Raw genomic sequence first — 22,607 nt, 5'->3', positions numbered from 1 at the left:
CATGGTAAGACTCGATGACAATCAGTTTCGGAAACCGGTGCTAAGTAGTACATGCTGAGTACATGCACTGTCACTCAGAGCCTCGCGCCCGCCACAATGCATAACACGACTGCGTCAGTAGGCACGTGACCATTGTACTGCCAGTATCCTGTAGTATTGCGTTCTTTACTTTTATGACACCATTTTCGACCCTCGCTCGCGGCCGTACCGTTTAGTCCAAGCCCGATCTACGCGAATTTAGCTGTCTCCTCTCTGCTTTGTCTCTGCTCACCACTGGCATAAACGAGGGGCAAAACAGGGAGACCTCGATCGGGTATTCCAACTCGGGACATGACTTATTAGTCAGCGGCGTCTACAACGCGACCATAAGCAGCGGAAGCTCCACGTCTCCCTTTCAAAACCTCCTCCTCCTCCTCCTTCCACCTTTCTTCCTTTCCGATATAATTAGACTTCTTGGTTTTGCCACCATGAAGTTTGCCTTCTCTCTCTTTGCTGCCGTGATATCTCTCAGCGGGGCCTTGGCCTCCAACGTGATTGACCTTGATCCGGACAACTTCGACAAGTTTGTCGGACAGGGCAAGCCTGCTCTCGTCGAGTTGTGAGTGTTCGGATACGCGGAATGCATCACTTGGATCGTTTATTGACGTTCCCGTGCAGCTTCGCGCCCTGGTGTGGCCACTGCAAGGTACAGTTCGGCGTGCTTTAGACGCGTGCTTGCAAGCTGACGTGTTTCAACTCCAGAAACTCGCACCCATATACGAGGAAGTCGCTGACGCGTTTGCGCATGCGAAGAGCAAGGTCGTCGTAGCCAAGGTGGATGCGGACGGCGTTGGCAGGCCGCTTGGGCAGAAGTACGGCGTGAAGGGTTTCCCGAGTGCGTTCACTTCACGTCCAGGGTTATATGAAGCTGACATATTCGTAGCGCTGAAGTGGTTCAACCCGGAAGGCGGAGAGCCAGAGGATTACCAGGGTGGTCGGGAGTTTGACGATCTGGTGAACTTGTGAGTGACCAATCCCTGTGAAACCAAGCTTCGGCTGTCCTCCTCCGGTCCTCTCGGGAGTCCGTAGCTCCCATTCTGTTATGCTTCAAGCATACGCAGGTAGACGTCAGGTCATATTGCAGGCGGCTACGTTCTGACCTCGGTCATTCCCCTCGCCGCTGCTGACCATGGTACGACCTTGAACATGAAAGCCAGCACAAGGGCGAGCTAGACTGACGCGCATGCCTGAAGTTGTGACTTTTTGACATGCCCGTGTGTGCTGCGTAGCATGGACACAGATGACACCCGAAAGCTGGTCCGCAGCTGTGCGCCAGGCTCTTGTTGCAAATGATGTTCATAATGTATCTTCGAAGTCGAGAGTCTTCGGCTCTCCTCGTGCGGACACAAACCAGATTCTGATGCTTCGTCTCGTCATGCTCATACTTCCCATGATCACTATCTCCGATTCGCTGACAATACATTGCCAGCATCTCAACAAAGTCCGGAGTAAAGTCTAGCGTCAAGCCTCCCCCGCCTCCTGCGTACGAGATCCTCGACATCACCACCTTCGACGACGTTGTCATTGTGTGTAGCGTTCATCCATAGGCCTCTCGATGTGTCGCTGACGATTCACATTAGAACTCGGACAAGGACGTTCTGGTATCGTTCACGGCGCCGTGGTGCGGTCACTGCAAGCGCCTGAAGCCGACTTGGGACGATGGTATGTCGTCCACACTCTACCACTCCAATATATCTCGTTGATATCTTCATGCTGTGTCCAGTCGCTAAGGACTTTGCCTCGGAGTCGAATGTACGTGCTACTCATCGCGTATTCCGGCAGGTTTCAGTTCCTGACCGGTTTCTGACCCAGTGTGTTGTCGCGAACCTGGATGCCGACGCGGTCCAGAACAAGCCTCTCGGGGAGAAGTACGGCGTGCAGAGCTTCCCGACGCTCAAGTTCTTCCCCAAGGGCCACAAGGGTATGATCGCGTCCCCGTTCCCCGCTTCATCAGTGCTGATCAAGGCCCCGACGTACAGACGCACCGGTCGAGTACGACGGCCCGCGCAGCGAGGAGGCCTTCGTCGAGTTCTTGAACGAGAAGTGCGGCACCCACCGCACCGTCGGCGGTGGTCTCACTGAGCTTGTACGTTTCTCCCATTCCTCGCAGCCTCCTGCAATGTAGCTAAAGAAACCTGTAGGCTGGTCGTCTGCCCGAGTTCGACACACTCGCGTCGCAGTTCTTCGCTGCGACGGGTGCGGCGCGGGACGTGATCTACAAGGACGCGACGGCGCTCGCGGTGAGCGTGGGCCCCGCGGCGAGCCACTACGTGCGCGTCATGGAGAAGGTAGTGAATGGAAGCGAGGAGTACGTCGAGAAGGAGAGCAAGCGGTGAGTGTCGCTGTTTTCTGAGGCTCCTTGGTTGATGCAGATACTGATTGTTGTGACCTATCTCTAGGCTGGCAACCCTCCTCCAAAAGCGCACGCTCGCGCCTGCGAAGCTTGACGAGCTCAAGATCAAGTCAAACATCATTAGCGCATTCAAGAAGGTCGAGGAGACCGTCGCGCGCGCGGCCGATGAGCTCTGAGTGCTGAGTGCCGTAGTCGATGCGAGATGTATTGCCTGAGTCGTAGGGATAATTTATTCGCTGTCTCAGATGATGATGCGTGCTTCGTGAGTGGGTCGCGGCCTTGCGCTGCTTGTTCCCAATATCATTGTGAGTGTCTGCATGTCGCGCACATCACTGAAGAAGCGAGGGCCTCGCCCCGTGCGTGTCCGCCTACAGTCATACACAAGAGTTCAACAGATGCAATTGACTTCGGCACGCCTCGTATCGTACACTGCGCCTGACTTCGCATACGGTTCCTTACGCGTAAACCGCGTGCCCTTCAATCTGTGGCGGTCACCCGATGACCAGCCTAGTCGCCCAACGGGTACGGATGCATGATTTGGCCGTAGTACAGCTCCGCCTCGGCGGATGCGAGGAAGACGTACGTCGGCGCGATCTCGCTGGGCTGGCCGACGCGCCCGATGCTGCTCTTCTCGCCGAAGCCCTCCATTTGCTCTGCTGAGCGCGACGCGGGCTGCAAGGGTGTGTGCACGGGGCCGGGTGCGACCGCGTTGACGCGCTAGGACGCAAAATTTACCTCGATGTAGGCAGGAGGGCAGTGTAGATACTCACGATGCCCTTGGGCTCGAGTTGTTTCGCGAGTGAACGCGTGAAGCCGACGATGGCGCCCTTCGTCGAGACGTAGTCGACCATGGTCGGCGAGCCGCGGAACGTCGTCACGCTCGTCGTGTTGATGATGCTGCTCCCCCGCTCCAAATGCGGGAGCGCGAACTTCGTGACCGCGAACATCTGCAGGATGTTGCTGCGGAACGTGCTCTCGACGGAGTCGAGGTCGATGCTCGCGAAGTCGGGCTCGATGATCTGCTTGGACGCGTTGTTGACGAGGACGTCGAGCCGGCCGAACGCGCGAGGTGCGCGTCGATGACGACGTGCGCGCCGCGGAAGTCCTCGAGGTCGAACGCGACGGAGAGCGCGCGCCGCCCCTCGCGCTGGATCGCGGCGACGGTGTCGTCTGCGTCCTTCTGCTCCGAGGGCAGGTGTACGATCGTCACGTCGCCCCTCACGCGCGAAGAGGATCGCTACTGCGCGCCCGATGCCTGAGCTGCAGAACGAACAGTCAAACGACTTTGTCCATGAGGCTGAACGTTAGAGACTACTCTCCGCCGGTAATGAGTGCCTTCTTTCCGCGCAGCTTGCCACTCCGGTGTATGGTTTGGCCCAGAACCAGTCTCGAGCGAGGTGTCGAACGGCTCGGGCGACATGGCTTTCTGGAGGCCGGGTAGGTCCTGCTCCTGCGCTGGAACCTTCTGCTTTAGAGTTGTTCCTTCGTGGGCCATTGTCGACATATTGGTGTGATGCTTAAGTACTGGTCTCGAGGAAGGGTAAAATGGATGGTTTAAAGAGAGCGATGGGGAGGATTAACGATTTATATGAGGGGCAGGGTGGCACACGTACATACAGGACGCCATGAATGACCTTCTGTGCTCGTCGTGGAGCGCAGAGTTTGACGTCACCCTTGCGTCGGCCTCGTCGGTCGGGTGCCTCAGCTCCCTCAAGTTCAGCAAGAAACGCAGCCGACACTGCAGCACGTCAGAGCTGAATATTGATTGAGAAGTAGGTACCGGAGAGCAAAGATTGGGTGACGCACCGGAAACCACGGACGAATGAGGAAGGCGACCTTCCATACTAGGTAAGTATTCTTCTGCAGCTTCCGCCACCGGCAAGCTGACCGAATCCGTGCATACGATGTGTGACGATGACGCTCTCCATGTTCATTCATTCTGCGGGTAGAGAATCAATATCAGGTCCGAGCGCGTCCAATACTTCACTGAGGTGCCTGTACTTTGGTTGCGGTCCGGAAGTTGTTGGTTGGCTGCAGCCAGTTACTTACTCCGACTCTGGATGCCTTTTCACTTTCTGTTGCTTTCATGAAGAGATCAGGCCTCTCCTTCGCCGGTAATGAATAGTGAATGACGACGTCGGGATGCGACATTGGTCACGGGCCGACCGTGATGAGCACTGACAACCGACCTGGTGCGCATTAATGTGTGGTTGACCAGCAACTTCGAGCTCAAGCTTCAAGCTCAAGGGCGAACGTCTTGACGGACTCACAAAGACGGCTTGCGACTAGCGTGCTCCGTCCCGCGCCCGTAGTGCTGTTTACGGAATTGCGTCGCAACCTGCACTCCACTGGAGCTGAGTTGTTGTAAGTCTTCCACTTCACTGGAGAGCCTGCAAGAAGCGATCAACAAGACGCAGGGTGCTACTGGAACCATCTCAGCTCTGAAACACTACCATCAGCACATGCATATACGCCAGAGCGCAAAAGCAATACAGCGTCACCAATGACAAGGAGCGCGACAAATAGATAGTTACACTGCTAGATAGCAAGGTTGTACTCGTACTCGGAGCCGACGCTTTGGGATATCCACAGGACGATGGCGGACAGCATGAGCGCGATGTTCTGCGAGACGTTCGCGTAGCCGTAGTAGAGGAACTGCTCCGGGTACTCCTCCAGCGCGTACTTCAGCACCAGCACCGTCTGCATTCCAGCACAAACACATGAGTCAGCACAAGCCCTCGCCCGAGCATGGAGACCAAAGCGCGACGCACCACACTCCCCGCGAGACCACCCGCCATGAGCGCAAAGCCGATGAACAGGATGAGGCGAGCGCGCCAGACGGCGCCGCCGTCGCCGTAGCCCTCTTCGCCGCGGACGCGGTCCTTGTCGATGAGGTTGATGACGATCATGCCGAGGAGCGAGCAGATGCCGGGGACCCAGTCGACGAAGGCGACGTGCACAGGCGCGTCGACCTCGTCGTTCAGCGGGTCGTGCGCGTGCGCGGACAGGATCGCCGCGTCCAGGAACGTCCAGTTCGCTAGCGCGAACTGCGATGCACGACATGTCAGTGAGAGGGGGACGCAGACGGAGAGGAGGGACGCACGAGGCCGCCTGCGAGGTAGATCCCAATGGTGCGCCGGTGCTTGCCCAGGTTGAGCGCGGGGAAGGGGTTCAGGCAGACCCGTCGAGGGTCGTAGTTCGAGCGCGGTAGAGACATGGCCAGCAGCGTCGGTAATGTACAGGTGCAGGCTGCGGCACTTGCGCGAGGCTTGGAGTGAACGGAGGTCGCTGGCGATGGTGAGGAGGAGGTCGTGACGACCGCAGGCACCCAGCTGCAGCGGGAGGGACGTGGGAATTGGAGTGAGCGCTCGTATGCCGCGATGATTTGGATGAAGTCGACCTTTCCTCCTCCTCACATCTCTACTCGGTCCTACGTCGTCTTTACCTCGACATCTCGTTGGATAAATCCTCTCTGGTGTACCGTTCTCGATGGCTGAAATTGTCTTCAGTGATTCAATTACTCGAGCTATGGCCAAAGGCCACAAAACGCTAGCTGCCGACACTTTGTCCCGCATCGATGTACCGGAGCAATGACATCCACATTCAACTCTACATCCAGTGAAGGCCTAGGTCACAAAGTACCGTATATCTTGGCCTGAGAGGGGCGTATCGAGTACGGTTCCTGCCTTTACACTTGATGTCTTCATTAGAAGCTTGTCATGACCAGGCAGGAACCTGGCAGGAAATGTTTCGTAGGCTGCATCGACGAGCCGCCATCTTTCGCGAGGATGGACTGTATTGTAAGCAACAATCTCCGGGATCGCTGCTTGTAATACACGACATCCTTCGCCACACACCAGTGCAGTGAACCTGACGCTCCCTCTGACTGACTCACAGAACAGATCAAGGAGCGAAGTTGGATTGACGTCGTTCGTAAGTCGTCGCACCGAAATGTCGTGATATCCATTGACAATGTATTGTAAGCAACAATCTCCTACTTTCCTCGAAGGTGCTGATATGCCTGCATCTGCTGCAGTATTTGCATGTCGACCTGCATCATGGCCCCCGACCAGCCAAGGAAGGGTAGTAGCTCAGCGACGAGCTCTCCCCAATGCAGTCCGTGTCGAAGCAATAGGCAGGATGTCGGATGGACGCATATGAATGTTTGCCTGATGAGTTCCTTCAGTTCAGTCCTCGGATGGTATACGATCTCGACACTTACAAGTCCTGTTTACTATCGCGACCGCCTTCGCGATCCGTGAAGGGATATGATGTCGTCACCATCGCTGTCCTCATGACCGTGTGTTCTCAGTTATACGGATGCCTGGTTCCCTCACTGACGGAGCCATCAGAATGCGATGGTCCAATCGTCTCCTCGCACGTTGGATCGCGTCAAGTCGCGTAGAACCTACACGCGCAAGTCAACCCGTCAGTCATACAGACGACAAGCGAAAGGACAACACGTACCTGAGAGAGCTGTGAGGCATTGTTGGGTGTCGATTCGATCCCCGACACAGACGTCGGCACGCCATCTGCACGGTGATCTATGTCGCCGTCCGTCTTCTGCTCTTGTATCCTGACTACGTAAAAGAGCGAGCAAGTCGTTGGAACGTCTTGCCACAATGGGCTGTAGACCGGCCTGGCGCGATCTGCGTGCACACCACTAGCTTCTCGGAGCGTCGCGGCAGGTGAGTGGCTCGAACGAAGGGACGCTGCTTGTCGCTGACCCGAATGCACTTAACGCTTTTCTTCAGGCGTCTTTGCATCCCCGGTGATGCGAGGATTAAATTTCACCGAGCGAAGGGGGATATCGCGCTCCGTGTTCCAAGACCTCGCCATCAACATATCGAGTCGGCTTGGAACCCGCGGGAGGTAGACACCGCGAGATGCGCCCGCCGCTCTGATCCCACGAACCTGGACCCTTCCCCCCCAGTTCCAGTTCCCACGAGCCGCCTCTTCGATAACACTCGTGCTGGTGCTGCAGAATGGGGGGCCCGCACTGTTGGCAGTGGCAACCAGGCCGGCGTTGACGCCGGCGTGCGTGCAAGATGCACACGGTGGTCGACAAGATGCACACGTCCGTCGACGCGGAGAAATCAGCGCTCGATCCCACCGAACCGGGAGTGACGCACGAGCGACGGCTCTCGCCGCTTGCTGCCCTATGGGTAAGCGTGCGTTCGCGAGTCTGGGTTGTCGCGGCGATTGCTCCTCCCCCCCGTTCCCGCATATCTCAGCGCCTTCAGCCTCGTAGCGGAGTACCCGGTAGACCGTGTCTCGCAGTGACGGACACGGCCACTCGATTGGATTGATGGCGCCGTCGGCCGCAGCGGTGTTTTCGTGTCGGTTGAGCTCGAGGAGTGGCAGCGTGGCTGGGGCGATATCTGTGCGTTCGCTTGAAAGGGTGTCGTCGGCTGCTGGAACCCTTCGAGGCGCTGTACGGTGTTCCCGGAGGCATCGTACAGTGTCCCCGGAGGCGTGGCGGGCGAGGCCAAAGGGTTGATTGACCGGTTGGTCCAGGGTGCGGAAGGTCGATACGTTGGTTGCGGTTGCGTGATGGTGCAGTGGTGTAGATCATGGATAGTATAGTTGGAGGAGGTCCCGAGTTCGGCGGACGGTATAGGGCGAAGCTTCGCCGTCCGCGGCGTTCGTCGTAGCGGGCGTAGATGACTAGACATCGTCTGGTGTGGCGACGAGGAGATGCTGGAGCACCGTCCCCTGAAGAGCAGGCCTTTTATACCTCGCCAGAGGTACCGCCACTGGATGTGGACAAAAGACAGCTCGCCGCTGCCGCCGCACAAGTCCGGGTGGCTCCATTGTTGCGGGTTTGGAGAGCAGTGTTTCTGGGGTTTGCATTGTCCACACGATGACGACGCAGACGGTCAGACAGCTGACGTCCTCTGATTCTCTAGGCAATTGGGAGGACACTCTTCGCGGTATGTGCTGTGGTACGTCCTCGTCTCTGCGACGCATCCGCGACACAGTCACTCGGTCGTCTCTTCAAAATGATGGACGTCTCTCGTCCAGGATAATATGATTGGAGCAATCACTACAAACATTCGTACAAAGCGAGAACGCAGTCAACGATGAGAGGTCCAACGGTACAGTTACGTACATAAGGAGTGGGTGTCAGGCAAACTGCCACGATATTCAAGGGAGTGAAATACCCATCATGCTATACGGATCACATATTGCTTCCAGATCGTCAATGGGTGTACGTGCGCCCGGCAAAGCAATGTCGTCGAAGTGCTTCTGGGCCTCTTCCATCCATGCAGAAGCATTTGCAGGATTCGCTTCCTCGGGGTGGCGAGCCAGAAGCTCCTCCTCTACGTAGACCTTCTCTTTGTCGTGCCACATGCCGCTCCTGACGATCCTCGTCCAGTACTCCTCACGTTCGGCTATTGTAGGAAGCTTCTCGTACTCGTCCTCATCCACCTCCGCGTCCCAGATGTTCTTCTGGTCAGTAAGGATCTTCCTCCACTCTTGCTTCATGTCGAGTTTATGAGGAACCAGAACGAGTTTAGGCTGGGTCTTCGCTAATGCTCGGAGTACGCTCCAGAGAGGCTGATCGCGGCAGCAGTACCAACCCCGTACTGCGTTTATGGATACCACAAGCTTTTCCACGACAAACAACATATCCTGGACGAACGCGAGGGCCCGGGGTACATCCTCCGTCACAAGGATTTGGATGCAACAAACTCGCATCCGCGGGAACAACGTCTTGAGACCCTTCATGGGGAGCATGTGGTAGAACTTGTACAGGAGTGGTTCGATTACGACGTGGGTCGTCTGTAGGAACACCTTGCTGTTCCACTGTAGGTTGTACCCCCGCTCAGGGAACTCGTCTTGCAGGATCATGACATGGCGAGGTCGCGACGTGCTTTCGGAGAGCCAGCCTTGGGAGGCCAGGGTGATGTCGATCGCCAGTTTCTCTACAGTCCCAGCGGAGGCCACCTCGTTCGCAATTTCCGCAACCGGCTCGGCGAGCGCGTCGTCCCGCGTTACCGTCGAATCAAACCGGGCCGCCTGCAAGATGTCCGTATGGCACCACAGATTGCGGATGAGCTTCTGTACACGGAAAGGCCGTATGTCTTGCATGTCTTGTAGTATCCTTTTGGCTTGCCCAATGTACTCCAGTCTCACCGTCCGCCACTGTTCGGTGAGTTCTTCGAGTTCCTCGGGGGATGGGTTTCTCGGATAACCGAAAATACTAAATCCGCGTTTGAGGCGCGCTTTGGCTTGTGCGTCCAGACCAGGGGCGCGTCGCTGGACAGCTGTGGTTCGATTTGCCGATGCCGTCGTCCTCTTCTTCTTGGGATACCAACCAGTGGTTTTACGCCTCCGCCCCATGTTGGAGTCTAGAAGGATGGAGGACGACAAGGGGAGGCAAGGGAGGGGGTTGGAGTCGAGGATGGGACTTTCGTCAATGCCGAACGTCACTCTTATATGTTTGGCCTACTCACCGTACATGCTCCGTGTTTCCCAGGGCCAAAGTGGCCACCATGGACTGACCAGGATAGAGGGTCAAAGCGTGTATGTCGTCATGCGGCTGTTTTGCAGCTTGGATGTCGCAACGAAATATGACTTTCTTGGCACTGCATTGTCTCTGCTTGTGACGCTTTCGCGAGATGTGGAAGGCTGTAGGCATAGATCGGTCCTTTCCTGTGCATGGGTCATAGCTTCACAAGGCGTCATCTATGGTCAGCGGAAGCTAATTTGTGGTCCGGTTAGTCGACGTCTCCGTGTGGCACGGGACAATAAGAGGGCCAAAGCAAATCAACGGTGCCTGATCGTCGTTTACCCGATAGCAGCCCTCATGGTCGACCGGATCGACCAGAGCAGAGCGTTCTGGTGGGCAAATCTTCCTACATTCACATTGTCTTCGTCTTTACTAGTGCGTAAACCTGAACTTCCGGCCACAGTCAATGTTCACGGACCACAGTATGTCGCCAAGGCCTCCCCGCAGTTGCTTCCAACGTCTTCAGACATGAGCAAGGGACATCCAAGCGTGCACTGAACAAGGCTTCACTTCTTCCGGCACTTATGAAGCTCTTTGTGTTCCCTCCACCCATCCTTCAAGCACGCGTCGTCACAGAAGAAGGCTCGGCCCTTGCAAGTTCCTGATTCGTCGTGAGCATCGATCCCGCCGTTAGCTCACAAGAGGGGCAGCCATATGCCGCACTCACCTCCGCATTTCCTCCACATCCCCGTGTTGCCGCAGCTGAAGCACCTCTGCCACGGACCCATCCGCGCATTGCGTTCGTCATCCGTCACGTTCACCTCTTCGAAGTGCCCGCCAGGGACGTCCAAGCGGAGCTGCCACACGTCGCCGAAGCTCCGCGTGTGCCCGTGGTTCGGCGACGGGACTTGGTCCGTGTTCGTGTACCCGCCGAACAGGTACATCCTCCCGGTGTCGGGGTCGGTGAGCAGCACACTCTGTGCGCGGTAAGTGGGAAAGCCTTGGTGCACGACGTGCCTCCATCGGGGCGTCGGCGAAGAATGGTCGAGGATGAAGGTGTCCGCGTAGTACGTAAACCTGTAGCATTTCCCCGAGTTCGCGAAGAGCGTCGGAATCTCGGGGCTGTAGCCACCATAGACGATGGCAGAGTTCAAGCTCGGGTTCTGGACGGCAAAGGAATCAGCAAAGGAGGTCCACGATCAGCGTAAGACGGCGTACATATGTGCAGCCCATCTCCGACCTCGGGCAGGGGACGTTGCCGACCATCTTCTCCCTGCGCCACCTGCGCGCCTCGATATTCCAGCTCCAGAAATCGTCGTATCCGTGTGAGTCGTGGGCCCCTTGCGGCTGGTGGTGCATCTCCGATGCGGCTCTGTCCGCCACACCCTGCAGCAGGTAGATGTTCTCCTGTGGTCCGTCCACCCAGCTCGCGAAGTACTTCCTCGGGCCCGGCACGTCGTAGCCTGCGCGCGGCATATCGGCGACGCCCGAGAGGTGCTGCCACTTCTTCGTGGACAGGTCGAGCACGGCCAGCAGGTTGCACCCCATCTTGGCCTTGTGCGCGGACCCACCAAACACGTACATCCGTCCCGTATAATATGCATGGCGTAGTCGGTGAGATCCTCGCGGGGAATCGGCCATGGGATAGGTTTGCCTGACTGATCTACCCAACGTGTTTTGACCTGCCCCCAGCGTTCGGTGACGAGGTCGAAGAAGTCCAGTTCAGGCGCGCCTCTGAACGAGTACGCCTTATTGTCGTGCACGGCCAGTTGTACATTCAGGAAGACCAGCCTGGGGAAACGCTGAAGCTCGCGCCACGTCCCGGGCTGCCTCGTAAGGTCCATATAATAGAAGTCCCGGTAGGGCTCTATAGTACCGCCCTTCATCCCGCCGCAAACGTACAGTCGACCTGTGAAATGGACCTTAATAAGAGTCGCCGCGGCTTAAAAGGTCAGCAACGCACTTTTCCAGATGAAGCTAGCAAAGCCCATGCGCGGAAGGATGCTCCTGGAGATCTTCATCTTCTGCCACGAGCCGCGGACTTGGAGATCGTCGTTTGACAACTCCCAGTTCTTCAGCAGCTGCGGGTCCGGGTGTCGGAACTGCATGAGAACGGTCACGGAGCCGCTAGGGCAGATGGCACGCAAAGGGCGAGTGTTGACACCGGCAGGGAGGTGTTTGATGAGTTCATCGGCGACACACTTGCGATGCGTGGCAGAGCCTGTATTCCTCAGGGTGACGAAGGCATCTGAAGAACCGACCAGCCCTTTGAGACGCTGCACGTAGACGTCCTGTCGAGGCGGCTGCGGATTGTAATATTCCCAATCTGTTCGTAGTCTGATGAATGGCTAGTATTCAATCGGACGAGTGTGTTACATACCATACATCGCGGGACGTGCTGCAAAGCGGGCGTTCTTGTACAAGGCGTCCACCTCTTCGTACCAATCCAAAGCCTGTCAGGCGAAAGTAGTCGGTCAGCAGCATTCTAATTCTGTAGGCGGCATGCGATTCCAACCTCTGTGACTTTGTGCGCCTCAGAAAGACATTTAGCGACGCCATTGCAGCATTCCATGAGGTCGACTCTTTCATCCATCGATAGTTGCAGATATTTATCGCACCTCATTCCGCCATCCTGGTCTTGAGGAAGCGGGACGGAGAAGTTGGCGCCAAGGATAGAGCCAATAACCCGCAAGTACTGGGCATGCGCCTCGTCGTATACTTTGTGATCCAACAGGTTGTTGGCTTCTTTCAACTCTGGCGACGTCTGGCGTTCTGTCGGGAGGTCTAAGTGTCAAATACGATCGTAGCCACGTCCATGACACACCGTCAGGTTCCCTGGCTTGCATGTATTCACTGAAGGCCGACATGAGTTCACGAGCCTCGATAGGACTCATGTCTGGGTCAAGCTGCATTGCTTCCAACAATGCGCTAACATCATCATTATTGCTCATGGTGTATACGTGCCAAGGACTCAAGCTCTAGGATGCCGAAGAGTATGGCTATGGAGGCCGCTAGACGCAGAAAAGCAGGAAGAGTCGTGGTCGACCGCAAGTCTTGTCGAGGTAATCAATCAGTGTGCGAGATAGAACCAGGTAGGTTCATTTCGGCTCTCTCCGAGGGCGCATCAAGGCGGGTGGCGGAGCGTCGGCCATCGCGCTCCTCCCTCTGCTCGACGACATCGCACTGTGACCAACATTCTCAACCTGAAACCTGCTACGAAGTTTATTTGCTCACCTTAGTAGCTCTGTACCCTCGCTCGCAAGCGGATCCCGTAACACAAGTTTGTCATCGCTCGAAATCAACAGAAATGCCGACTCTTTCTGCAGTACGGACGGCAAACGCAGCGTTCTCTTTCAGCCGACCACCTGTTGCTGTCTTCGTGGGCGGAACCTCTGGTATAGGCCAAGCTTTGTCTCGCGCACTCGCCGGCTACACGCAAGGGAACAGCAACATCGTTCTGTGCGGTCGCAACCGCTCGGCTGCAGAACAGACCATCAAGTCCTACCCGAAGCCTACCTCACTCGGTCTAAGGAGCTCTCATTCCTTCGTGGAGAGCGACATCTTCCAGATGAAGAACGTACAGAAGACGACGTCCTCCTTACTGTCGTCTCTACCGAAAGTCAACCTTCTAGTGCTCTCTACTGGCTTCATGGACTTCAGAGGACGCGACGAGACTGATGAAGGGATCGACAAGAGGCTCGCGCTGAACTACTACGCGCGATGGAAGTTCATCTACGACCTCCTTCCTCTGCTGAAGAAGGCGAAGGACGCCGGAGAGGAGGCGAGGGTCATGTCCATCCTGGGTCCTGGTTCGGGGTGGAAGGTGGATCTCGATGACCTCGGGCTGAAGAAGAGATACAATCCTCTAAAGGCTCTCACGTCCGCGGCGACGTACAACGACCTCATGATCGAGGTGAGTACCCACACAAGTGTGCCTCTCGACACGCCCTCATAACGATGCAGAGCTTCGCAGAACTAGAGCCACGGATGTCATTCGTACACGCGTTCCCTGGGCTCGTACGTACGCCACTTATGGGCAGCATTGGCAAGGTGCTGCTCTACCCTGTCTCCGCCACGCCCGACGTTTGCGCCGAACGCATGCTGTATGCATTGCTGCAGAGCCCACCGGGGTCTTCTCGCCGGGACAACAAAGGCGATGACATGGGGAAGAAGAGATACTACGGCACGGATGAGGCTAGGGAGCGGCTTTGGGAACACACGCTCGAGGAGGTGAACCGAAAGGGCAAACATTGAAAGCTAAAACGCGACGCTCCCTCGGGAAATCTCCTCGAGCGCATCCGATGAGATCATCGTTTTACCCAAGAGGTGAGTGGTTTCCCTCCACACCCCAAAGTAGAGAACACATGGATACATGTAGACTTCATAATCAACCAGAAACACAGTACATGGGGGTATCAAGCGTCGTACGGGGGTATACGGGAATATGGGGTTCGAAATGGTATAAGAGGGTATAACTTGAAGTCGCTGTATCGGTCGAATAATAGATAACGAGGGCCCTTGGTGGGGAAGTCAGCAAAACTGATAGTTTCTAAGTGTGAAAGCATCGAAATCGTAGTGCGGCATGAGCCAGGGTGGTCAAAGAATAAACGGTTGATCCAAGTCCTGGGAAGAACATCAATCAGCTGCCGACAGACCTAGCGGAACTCATAGCAAGGTTCACTCACCAGCGGCGCTGTACTGCATAGCTGTGAGAAAATAATCAGCGATCATGACGCAACGCATAGTATGAACGCTCACCTGAGGGTCTTGGTAGCCCGGGCCTTGGTATGCCATGGTCTGAGGAGAGATACCCGCGTCTCGCTTCCTACGATATCTATCGTGGGCTTTATGGACGATCTTGTCGAGAGCAGAGCTAATGACGAACCAATGAGAACATGTATCAAAGCACTAGTAGCCGGACATAGCATCCCGACATACCTCGTATGCGTCATGAGTGCTCGGTAGGTTGGCTTCGGGTTCTTCGCTGCAAGGGAAGTCAGCACACAGACACATGGCCTGGGTTGGGTACGTGTTACACACCGAGAAATGGGACCAGAACCTTGGCCGTGTCGTCAGCACCAGCGTGTGATGGTCAGAGATCGAGAACTTACTTGTGTCAGGGTGCCGCCAAGTTTCTGGTTCTCCCAAGCCTCCTGGTCATCCATGCACGCCGATATTGTGACCTACAGTCCCTTGAGTGCCATGGTCTTCACGAGGCATGCATGACATACGACATGGGATCCGGCAAAGCTGGGATCGGGCCTGCACCACTCGCCACACGATTCGCTGGCCAATGAGATCGACGACGACATTATAGTCGGGGACTCGCATATATGAGTCTCGGTTTCCGAGTCCGCGGTGATGGGGCTTGAGTTGGCATCCACAGCTCCCAAGCTATGTGACGGATCTCGTGTTGGGAAGCAGCTACATTGCGCGCAGGAGTCATGGGTCGAGCTTCGCCGTTGAGGGACTTTCTGGTCTGTGTGTACAGCCAACGGTAGATTCTCCTTGCTGTGCAAAGTGTTGGCTAGACCCAGATCCCTAGGTGCCGTTTCTATCGCTGCTGATTGACGTCGAGAGCAGAAGACGTTCTTGCACAGAGTCCCTTGTCGCAACGACTGAGTGTTTGATGATTGTCGAGACAGGGGCCGATACGAGGCATTGGTAAGATAAGTCCTAGGTCGACGGTTAGCAGTGATTCGGATGGCGTTGCATGGACCGTGTGGTAGGTCTAGAGAGAATAATCACATTCCGCTCGGCAATGAGAGCACAATCGCTCCACTTACCGAACAAGGTCCCCGAATGGCACGCATCGACAACACACTATAGTATGATTCGTTGGTGAGAAGAGTGCAGGGATATGCTTAGTACGTACAACTAGTCGAACACCCTTTGGGAGGGTATCCACAAGTATCTTCTTCAAGTCCTAGGTTGTTTGTCAAGGCACCAGTATGACAGCAGGAAAACTGTAGCCACATACATTATCTTTGAGCCAACTGCTGTGTTCTGCACGTCGTACAGAAGGGATATGTAAACATTCCCATGGTCGAAATGCATCCGACGGTATGAACGCTACAGGGAGCTTCCTTCAGTACCGCATATATAATCACGAACTAATCATTCTACCTTCGTCTTGGCCATCTGCTTCAGTATGTTCATCGCAAGTCAATTGATTGACGTGTCCGGCGACTAGAAAACATTTCAGACAGTTTGCCGAGTGTGAAATTACTACTCACGGAATAAAAACAGCGTGTCGCCGGAGACTGCATCTCTCACAAGTTCGTGCAATTCACGCAGCTGCAAGGTATGAATCATCCTTCAGTCAAGGAGATCTAAGGAGGGCATGAAGCCTTACGATGTTGACCTTCTTTGGTCGCATGCGCGGGTTGGGCTGATGAACCTCATCCAAACCGACAGCAGAAGTTGGTGGCGGACAAGGAGTTGAGCCCTGAGGACAGTCATGCTCTTCGTCGACGAGCGTGCGGATTCTGTTCTCCGAGAAGCCGAAAATGTCTGCCGAGGGGCAAAGTTACTTCAAGTCGGCGCGACCGTCATTGGCATCAGCGAGCACTGACCAATCAGTAGCTTCTTCCACTTCCATGCATCCCTGCAGGGGTTAACCAATAAAGCTGGGTCAACCGTTGACGCGAGGTTTGCGCGGCGGGGCAGAAGGTCTCCGAGTCCTGCAGTGCTAGCACCTTCGCGCACCTCGGCGGCTTGCGTGTCGTCGACGTTCGATGCGATGGAACTTTGCTTGTTGTAGATGTACTTGCTGGCGATGAGCAAGGCTTTCTTCTGGGGAGGGCGATCAGGATTGCCCATTGGGTCGTCGTTGGGTAGGGGTGCGGTGGAAAGAAGGGGGACGAGGGAAAGGTCGTCTGTGTGGGGCCGATATGGGACAAGGAGATTGAGGCGTCTTTGACACAAATCGGGTAACACCCGACGGCGGGCAGTGGCTGCTGTGGGGCAAGGGGAAGAGGACCAGATATAAGTGTCTTGAAGAACTACGCGCCGGGGCTGCGTTATGTCCTTGAAGTCACCAGTCAGTGTGGCACTGGAACGTATATGCTTACGTATGGCAGGGCGGGCCAGGTAGGAAGCTTATAAGAAGACAACGGCAGGGATCATTGCGCCGCACTGCCAAAAAAGGGACCGCCGACGGGATGCAGAAGCACAGCCTTCGGGTTTTCCCAAGGTCTTCTGACAAGTCTGGCGGGGTACTAAGAGGCAAATGCGGACGTAGACCATAATTTCACACTTACTGCTCAAACCCTGATGTTGTTGAGTACGATATGGGCGTCGAGGCCAAATCGGGTTGTTTCGCGAAGTGCAGGATCCTGGCGAGGGGGTCCGGCATGGGTCAACGATGAGATCTTCCGAGCACCGATGTAAAGAAAACCCAGACGTAAGCCCGGTTGACAATCAGCTTGCGGTCATGTATTTTCCTTTCTTTGCATGGGGCCTAATCCAGCCCCGCTCGCGTCAGAGGTTATGCCCTTATTGATCACCATGATTTCGACTCGTCGTGTCAAGCAACACTGTCCCAATCGCAATTACTCAGTGTGAGAACAGTCCGAGTCAGCAATGAATCTCACTAGTAACGTCCTAAACAGAGAGTGCCAGGGATCTCTGTAACTCGGCCTCAGTCCTGGTACTCTGCCGCCCGTTCCATACTGCTGGGTCGCGTTTCGACGCTGCTAAAGCTGTATCGCAGGGCTGCGGCTGTGATTCGTGGCGGGGGCAGCCGCTTCGAGCTTTCGGCGGATGAGACGGCTGTGTTAGAAGTGTGAAGGGACAAGGGTAGGCGGTGCCAGTATCGCGCGTCCGAGATACGGGCAAGAGAGGAGGACAACAGCGAGCACGTCATGTGTGGTCCACGCACATGCCTCCCGTCAGACGGTCTGCTTGACATTGCACCGCCGTGATGTTCGGTGCGGTCCTTGGGCACATCTCTTCTTCATTGTCAACGGCATGTCGACAGCACCTCATTTCGTCAGCTCCGAGTCCATGCAGTTTGTAGATGTTGGCGTGCGAGTCATGTAGTATAGCACGACACTGGACTAGCGGGCGTTAGGCACAGAAGGTTTTATTTTTGTCCCTCGCACACGTGTATCTGGACAGAAGTTGACGGTTGAAAAGGCGATACAGTTCAGTAATGCACGATAGACGCACATATTCTATCGCAAAGTGTGCAAATCTTGTCAATGCGTGACGTGTCTGTCATCGCTCTGGGTATGTTAACTCCACAATGCAGAAGAAAATACGACGCGACAAGGCTTACCTCCCGCACCATGGCCATCTGCGCTTTGCACAACATCCAAATATAGCAGACCAAGCAGACCGACAAACGGACCAGATCACAGTGAGCTTTTGTTGAAACGGGTGTGCTACCGAATACCAACATACCACGGCAAATCTTCATTGATCTTGCGCGACACATCGGCACAACATCATCAGAGTTACGGTGCAACTGCTTCTCCGACAGGACAGCCTTTGATTGCGTCCAAATCGCCTTTGATTGCGTCCAAATCGAACGTAGACCGTGACCCACGCCGCTCGCAGATCGAGGAGCGCTTGCCAGTGGATGTCTGCTACTAGGACACCGCGCAATCACGGCGAAGATACAGCATGACAGTCATCTGGCCTCGCAGGCGATGCTGTATCGAGCACAGCCTGACAGCACATAGGCACAGATGAGAGGACCAACGGACTGGAGCTGAGCTTGAGGTCGGGGTGCGGCTGTAGCGAGTTGATAGCTGGATAGAAGGCCACCAGCGCCACCGACAGCGCGAACCATGATACCTGCCTTTCTGGGAAGGGTGCGGTTCACGTGGGAAGGTCAGTAGCTTGGAATTTCGAGTCAGCCAGCCTGAGGGACAGCGCAGGCGTAAATAAATGGCATTGCCGGCAGGCAGAGGCGCGTACAGTACAGTTCCTATCAAACTACCTAGGTATGTAGATTAGACTACTTGTGAAGAGCATAACATGCATTATTGCATTTAACGATACAGATGTGCAGCAGACAACAAAGAATAAATGTGCGGAGGTGACTATGCGAGCGAGTACGGGCTAAAATCCTGAGTTCATGCAGATAATAAGTTAAAGAGATGCAGATGTAGTTCCTTGTCCCGCTTAGGGGGACGATGACGTGAGGAAAGATATATAAATCAAAACTCGAAGGGCATCTCCATATCCTGCGTTCAACATGAGCGCGAGTTACACAGGACGAACATGGAGCTCGCTTACCAGTCTTTCTTGGCTACCAAGCTAGAATAGGCACGGACGTCAGCATCCCCCGGAACAAATCAGGGAAGCGTAACAGGGCTCACCTGGATGTCCTGGAAGTTGACACCCTCGAGCAGATAGGGCAGCTGCGCGCCCTTCTTGATCGCCTCCCGCTGCCTCTTCGCTGCGCCGTGCAGCAACCGAGACACGTCGTACCGCGAGTATCTGACGAGCCCCCCAGATCAGAACGTGAATCACAGGTACAACGGCGACCGACACCTACCCCAGCTTGGTGACGAGATCGTGGAGCTTCGGTTGCGGGTTCTCCTTGAGCTCCTGGATCAAATCCTATACGTACCAGGACAAGCACTGTCAGCAGAACTCGCGGACACAAGAGTTCGGTTGCCGTACCTGGGTCATCGACTGCCCCCGCTTGTACTCCCACGTGTACTGTGAGTCCCCACACGCCGCCAACGAAATCTACACCGACATCATAACATATAAGCCCTCCAGCATGCCTGACAGTGCACAGATCACACGTACCACGCGCGGCACCCCCGCGGCCGCCCCCACCGGGCACTCCCCATCGCACTTCCTATACGACACCGGCGACATGCACAGCGCCGCGGGTATGATCTGCCTGAACACCTCTGCCGCGGGCTTGACCGCCGCCCACGCTGCGACGGACACAGTCGTCCGCCGCCGCCGCAGCGCGCGCTGCTCCGCGCTTGGGTCCTGCTCGGCCCGCTTCAGCGCCTTGTGGTGTAGCGAACGCGAGTGCCGGATGGTCTTGGAGGGGGAGAGCGGGGAGAGCGGGGAGCGGGGAGTGGGGAGAGCGGGGAGCGGGGAGTGGGAGAGCGGGGAGCGGGGGAGTGGGGAGAGGGTGTCGAGAGGCGCTGCAGGGATAGTCTTCTGTTGGAGGACGGGGGCAACTGGTGGGGGGCGTGAGTTCCGCGAGCGTGTTTACTAACAGAGGACCCACAGGTATCGTTTCTGCGCACTGAGGGCGACGAAGGTGTCAGACGCAGTCGAGAGACGAATCGGAAGGACGCAACGCACCGACGTCTACATGCCGCGTCTTCGCGTCCCGGCTACCCAGCGAGACCCACGGGAAGTACACCTTGTTGCAGTCGTAGTGGTCCAGATCTGCGTAGGCATCAGCAATCGGTCGATCGGCATTCCTAGCAATCGACATACCAAGCAAGGTGCCGGAATGACATGCATCGAGGATCGCCTGCACACGCGATTAGCCTTCATATCGACGCAGGCATGTTGGATATGTGCTCACCATGAGTTGGGCACCCGGTGGAGTGGATCGACGAGCCATTTCCGAGATCCTGATTCCATACCAGTAAGTAATCGACTGTGTGGGTGACGAGGAATGCTCACGTTGTCGACGATAAGCTTGTGCTTGCTCTTGCCGTCGAAGTCCATAGGGAGCAGGACTGCCCACGACGCTCTGTCAGCGTCGAGTCAATTATGGTGATCGAGGAAGACCGCACCTTCGTCGAAGCCATCGTCCTCGGTGTGATCTCGACACGGGATCTGGTCCGAGTGCCCCGAAACTACATGACACACAGTCAGTTCACGGTACGGGACACAGTAAGACGAGAAATCACTAACATAGGAACACGAAGCGATCCCCTGGCTGGGCGCCCCTCACAAGAGCACGGATCTCCCGCATCTAGTATCGCAATTAGGCACGGAATGAACGATGGGCAATGATGATTATTACGTACCATGTTTTTCTGCGTAGGCCTCCTCATCCGGTCCACACCTTCCAGATCCACCATGAGTACGATGTCCTCCTCCCTGTACCCGTAATTCTCTGCTCGCCAGGTGGCATGAGCTTCCTTGAGCAGGCGTAGGAAGGCACTCGAGACTCACCGATGAGGAGCGCCTTCATGCCGAGCGCATCCCGGTGCGGGCCCTCCAGCTCCATGCACTCGGTGTTCAGCGACGACTCCTCCATGCTGTAGTTGATGCCGATGAGGAGCGCCTTCTTCCTGCACGACCGCGGAGGCTGGGGCCGCTCCGGTGTCGCTGGCAGCGATAGTCTGTGGAGGACCCTGGGTCCGAGCTTCGGCCCGATCTTCATAGTTGCTACCTCCTCTGACGAGACCGGCGCGTGCAGAGAGGTGGGTTGTACAGAGAGTACTTCAGTCAAGGGTCACAGGCGGCGAGGGCAGCGTGCAGCAGGAAGATGGTGGTCGAGCAAGCAGCGCCCTTTAGCGAATGGGCGGCACCGAAGCCCTGCGATCTCGATGAATTGGATGCTTGGTGTTGCAGGGTGTCGCCCGGACTCGGAATGACAGATGGCTGTGCACAATCGGCGTACCTGAACCACACAGTGCCCGACGACGGCGTGTGGGCGGTGACAGCTGGGGCGGTGATGGCGACGACGAACGCGACAAGACCCGGATGCCCAGCAGAAATATACGGCTTGTGGAAGAGAGCAAGGACGCCGAGGGAGTATATCATGTTGTGGGAGTGCGCGAAGACATCTGAAACGCATCATCGTAATGTTGAGATCATGCAGTGCCGCAGTGAGTGTACCATACCGAGAATGACACTCCCGCGCGCCCGCGGTCCTTCGCAAAGTGCCGGCGCGTTCATTTCCACTTGCTCAACGAGCCCACCCAAAGCACCCCACGATGTATGTCTTAAATTAAGACCGAGGTTGTCCATGCAGGTGGAAGCTCATAGCCTCGGATTTCTCTGCGGTCGACTCCGCGTGCGAGTCCGCCGGGCGTCACTCATGGACATTTACACCGTACGCGCGTGCGCACGGACCACCGGCCTCGCCGGTGGCCAAATGTCATCGTGTTATACAAGTCGGTGACTCTGTGCAAGGGCGGCGCACAGGCCATGCGTCGGCTGTGCAGAGCCCAGAAAGCCCGCTCTGCACATTCAGCTGCAGGCCGTCAGCGGCTGCAGGCCAGGCCGTCAGCGGTGACGGGAAGCCGCACGTCAAGTAAGGAAGGCACAGTTCCATTTCAGGACTTGCTAACGGATGCAATTTCAAGTCACGTCAACTTGGTATACCTTGCCCTGAGTGTACCGCCCGGTACCGACCGATATTCTGAGCTACGAGGGTTTGATGGCTAAGTACAACTTGTACCACAGCATCGCCCCCCAATCGCGCTGGTTGCTTAAGCGGACAGGTGCCTGAGTGCCGTGCCTTGCAGTGAACATCAAGTGCGAAAACACAAGAACTGCATAGCACGATGATAGCAAGAGACTTTCGTTACGTACATGACGGGAAGCATTGAGCAGAGCAAACAAGGAATCTAAAACTACAAGGGTATACGAGCGAGCAGCATTTCACAGCAAAGAACAGCATGCCAGCATAACAGAGTAGGAGGTGGTTCTAGTGTATCGGTGTGCAAGACGAAGTCCATTTCATGCCCTAGTAAGGTCCGGTTGAGATAATGCGTATATGGGTACCGGGATCATGCATGTTGTTCATAAGACGGGGTATCTTTGTACGAGCCTAGAAGTCGAAGTCGGCGTTCAGGTCCTGAGCAAGGTGCG

At 55.9% G+C, this 22,607-nt stretch overlaps 8 protein-coding genes across 8 annotated transcripts; 2 read left to right on the top strand and 6 right to left on the bottom strand.

The window, feature by feature from the left end:
* Positions 1-204: 204 nt before the first annotated feature.
* Positions 205-2,804, top strand: B0H18DRAFT_984261 (protein disulfide isomerase). Its single transcript, XM_048044662.1, has 12 exons — positions 205-598; positions 658-685; positions 742-874; positions 923-1,001; positions 1,469-1,565; positions 1,620-1,701; positions 1,763-1,791; positions 1,852-1,960; positions 2,019-2,125; positions 2,181-2,371; positions 2,439-2,697; positions 2,788-2,804. The coding sequence occupies exons 1-11, from the start codon at positions 468-470 to the stop codon at positions 2,566-2,568; spliced, it is 1,116 nt and encodes a 371-aa protein (XP_047897494.1). The 5' UTR covers positions 205-467; the 3' UTR covers positions 2,569-2,697; positions 2,788-2,804.
* A 95-nt stretch (positions 2,805-2,899) lies between these two features.
* B0H18DRAFT_1083120 (general stress protein 39) lies at positions 2,900-3,887 on the bottom strand (the record flags this gene model as incomplete). The annotated part of the gene is made up of 4 exons (XM_048031624.1): positions 2,900-3,109; positions 3,163-3,411; positions 3,480-3,629; positions 3,666-3,887. The coding sequence occupies 4 exons, from the start codon at positions 3,885-3,887 to the stop codon at positions 2,900-2,902; spliced, it is 831 nt and encodes a 276-aa protein (XP_047897493.1).
* Positions 3,888-4,930: 1,043 nt separating this feature from the next.
* Positions 4,931-5,609, bottom strand: B0H18DRAFT_1115515 (uncharacterized protein; the record flags this gene model as incomplete). The annotated part of the gene is made up of 3 exons (XM_048033276.1): positions 4,931-5,092; positions 5,164-5,439; positions 5,496-5,609. 3 exons carry the CDS (start codon positions 5,607-5,609, stop codon positions 4,931-4,933), a joined length of 552 nt encoding a protein of 183 aa, XP_047897492.1.
* A 2,930-nt stretch (positions 5,610-8,539) lies between these two features.
* Positions 8,540-9,739, bottom strand: B0H18DRAFT_952047 (uncharacterized protein; the record flags this gene model as incomplete). Its single annotated transcript, XM_048042073.1, has 1 exon — positions 8,540-9,739. The coding sequence occupies one exon, from the start codon at positions 9,737-9,739 to the stop codon at positions 8,540-8,542; it is 1,200 nt and encodes a 399-aa protein (XP_047897491.1).
* Positions 9,740-10,139: 400 nt separating this feature from the next.
* On the bottom strand, positions 10,140-12,952 carry B0H18DRAFT_1092989 (uncharacterized protein). Its single transcript, XM_048032334.1, has 8 exons — positions 12,673-12,952; positions 12,364-12,620; positions 12,229-12,301; positions 11,812-12,174; positions 11,420-11,757; positions 11,067-11,396; positions 10,576-11,011; positions 10,140-10,509 (listed from the first exon to the last, which is right to left on the bottom strand). Exons 1-8 carry the CDS (start codon positions 12,797-12,799, stop codon positions 10,415-10,417), a joined length of 2,019 nt encoding a protein of 672 aa, XP_047897490.1. The 5' UTR covers positions 12,800-12,952; the 3' UTR covers positions 10,140-10,414.
* A 203-nt stretch (positions 12,953-13,155) lies between these two features.
* On the top strand, positions 13,156-14,102 carry B0H18DRAFT_952045 (uncharacterized protein; the record flags this gene model as incomplete). Its single annotated transcript, XM_048042072.1, has 2 exons — positions 13,156-13,761; positions 13,812-14,102. The coding sequence occupies 2 exons, from the start codon at positions 13,156-13,158 to the stop codon at positions 14,100-14,102; spliced, it is 897 nt and encodes a 298-aa protein (XP_047897489.1).
* A 169-nt stretch (positions 14,103-14,271) lies between these two features.
* B0H18DRAFT_669215 (peptidase C14, caspase domain-containing protein) lies at positions 14,272-16,793 on the bottom strand. Its single transcript, XM_048039064.1, has 14 exons — positions 16,424-16,793; positions 16,204-16,361; positions 16,085-16,145; positions 15,975-16,037; positions 15,829-15,920; positions 15,724-15,774; positions 15,635-15,671; positions 15,080-15,579; positions 14,960-15,031; positions 14,889-14,907; positions 14,787-14,832; positions 14,607-14,721; positions 14,534-14,554; positions 14,272-14,471 (listed from the first exon to the last, which is right to left on the bottom strand). Exons 1-14 carry the CDS (start codon positions 16,668-16,670, stop codon positions 14,445-14,447), a joined length of 1,509 nt encoding a protein of 502 aa, XP_047897488.1. The 5' UTR covers positions 16,671-16,793; the 3' UTR covers positions 14,272-14,444.
* A 1,908-nt stretch (positions 16,794-18,701) lies between these two features.
* On the bottom strand, positions 18,702-21,554 carry B0H18DRAFT_1208207 (caspase domain-containing protein; the record flags this gene model as incomplete). Its single annotated transcript, XM_048036259.1, has 15 exons — positions 18,702-19,042; positions 19,095-19,115; positions 19,178-19,298; positions 19,357-19,421; positions 19,485-19,553; positions 19,617-20,005; positions 20,056-20,073; positions 20,133-20,219; positions 20,271-20,307; positions 20,463-20,518; positions 20,576-20,638; positions 20,697-20,757; positions 20,813-20,901; positions 20,961-21,079; positions 21,412-21,554. The coding sequence occupies 15 exons, from the start codon at positions 21,552-21,554 to the stop codon at positions 19,016-19,018; spliced, it is 1,365 nt and encodes a 454-aa protein (XP_047897487.1). The 3' UTR covers positions 18,702-19,015.
* Positions 21,555-22,607: the final 1,053 nt, after the last annotated feature.

Source organism: Fomitopsis serialis (genome assembly GCF_022376445.1).
Source record: "Fomitopsis serialis strain Sig1Antser10 chromosome Unknown B0H18scaffold_9, whole genome shotgun sequence".
Taxonomy (NCBI): Eukaryota; Fungi; Basidiomycota; class Agaricomycetes; order Polyporales; family Fomitopsidaceae; genus Fomitopsis; species Fomitopsis serialis.
The sequence above is the reverse complement of the archived record's forward strand: the minus strand, read 5'-3'. Positions and strand labels throughout refer to the sequence as shown.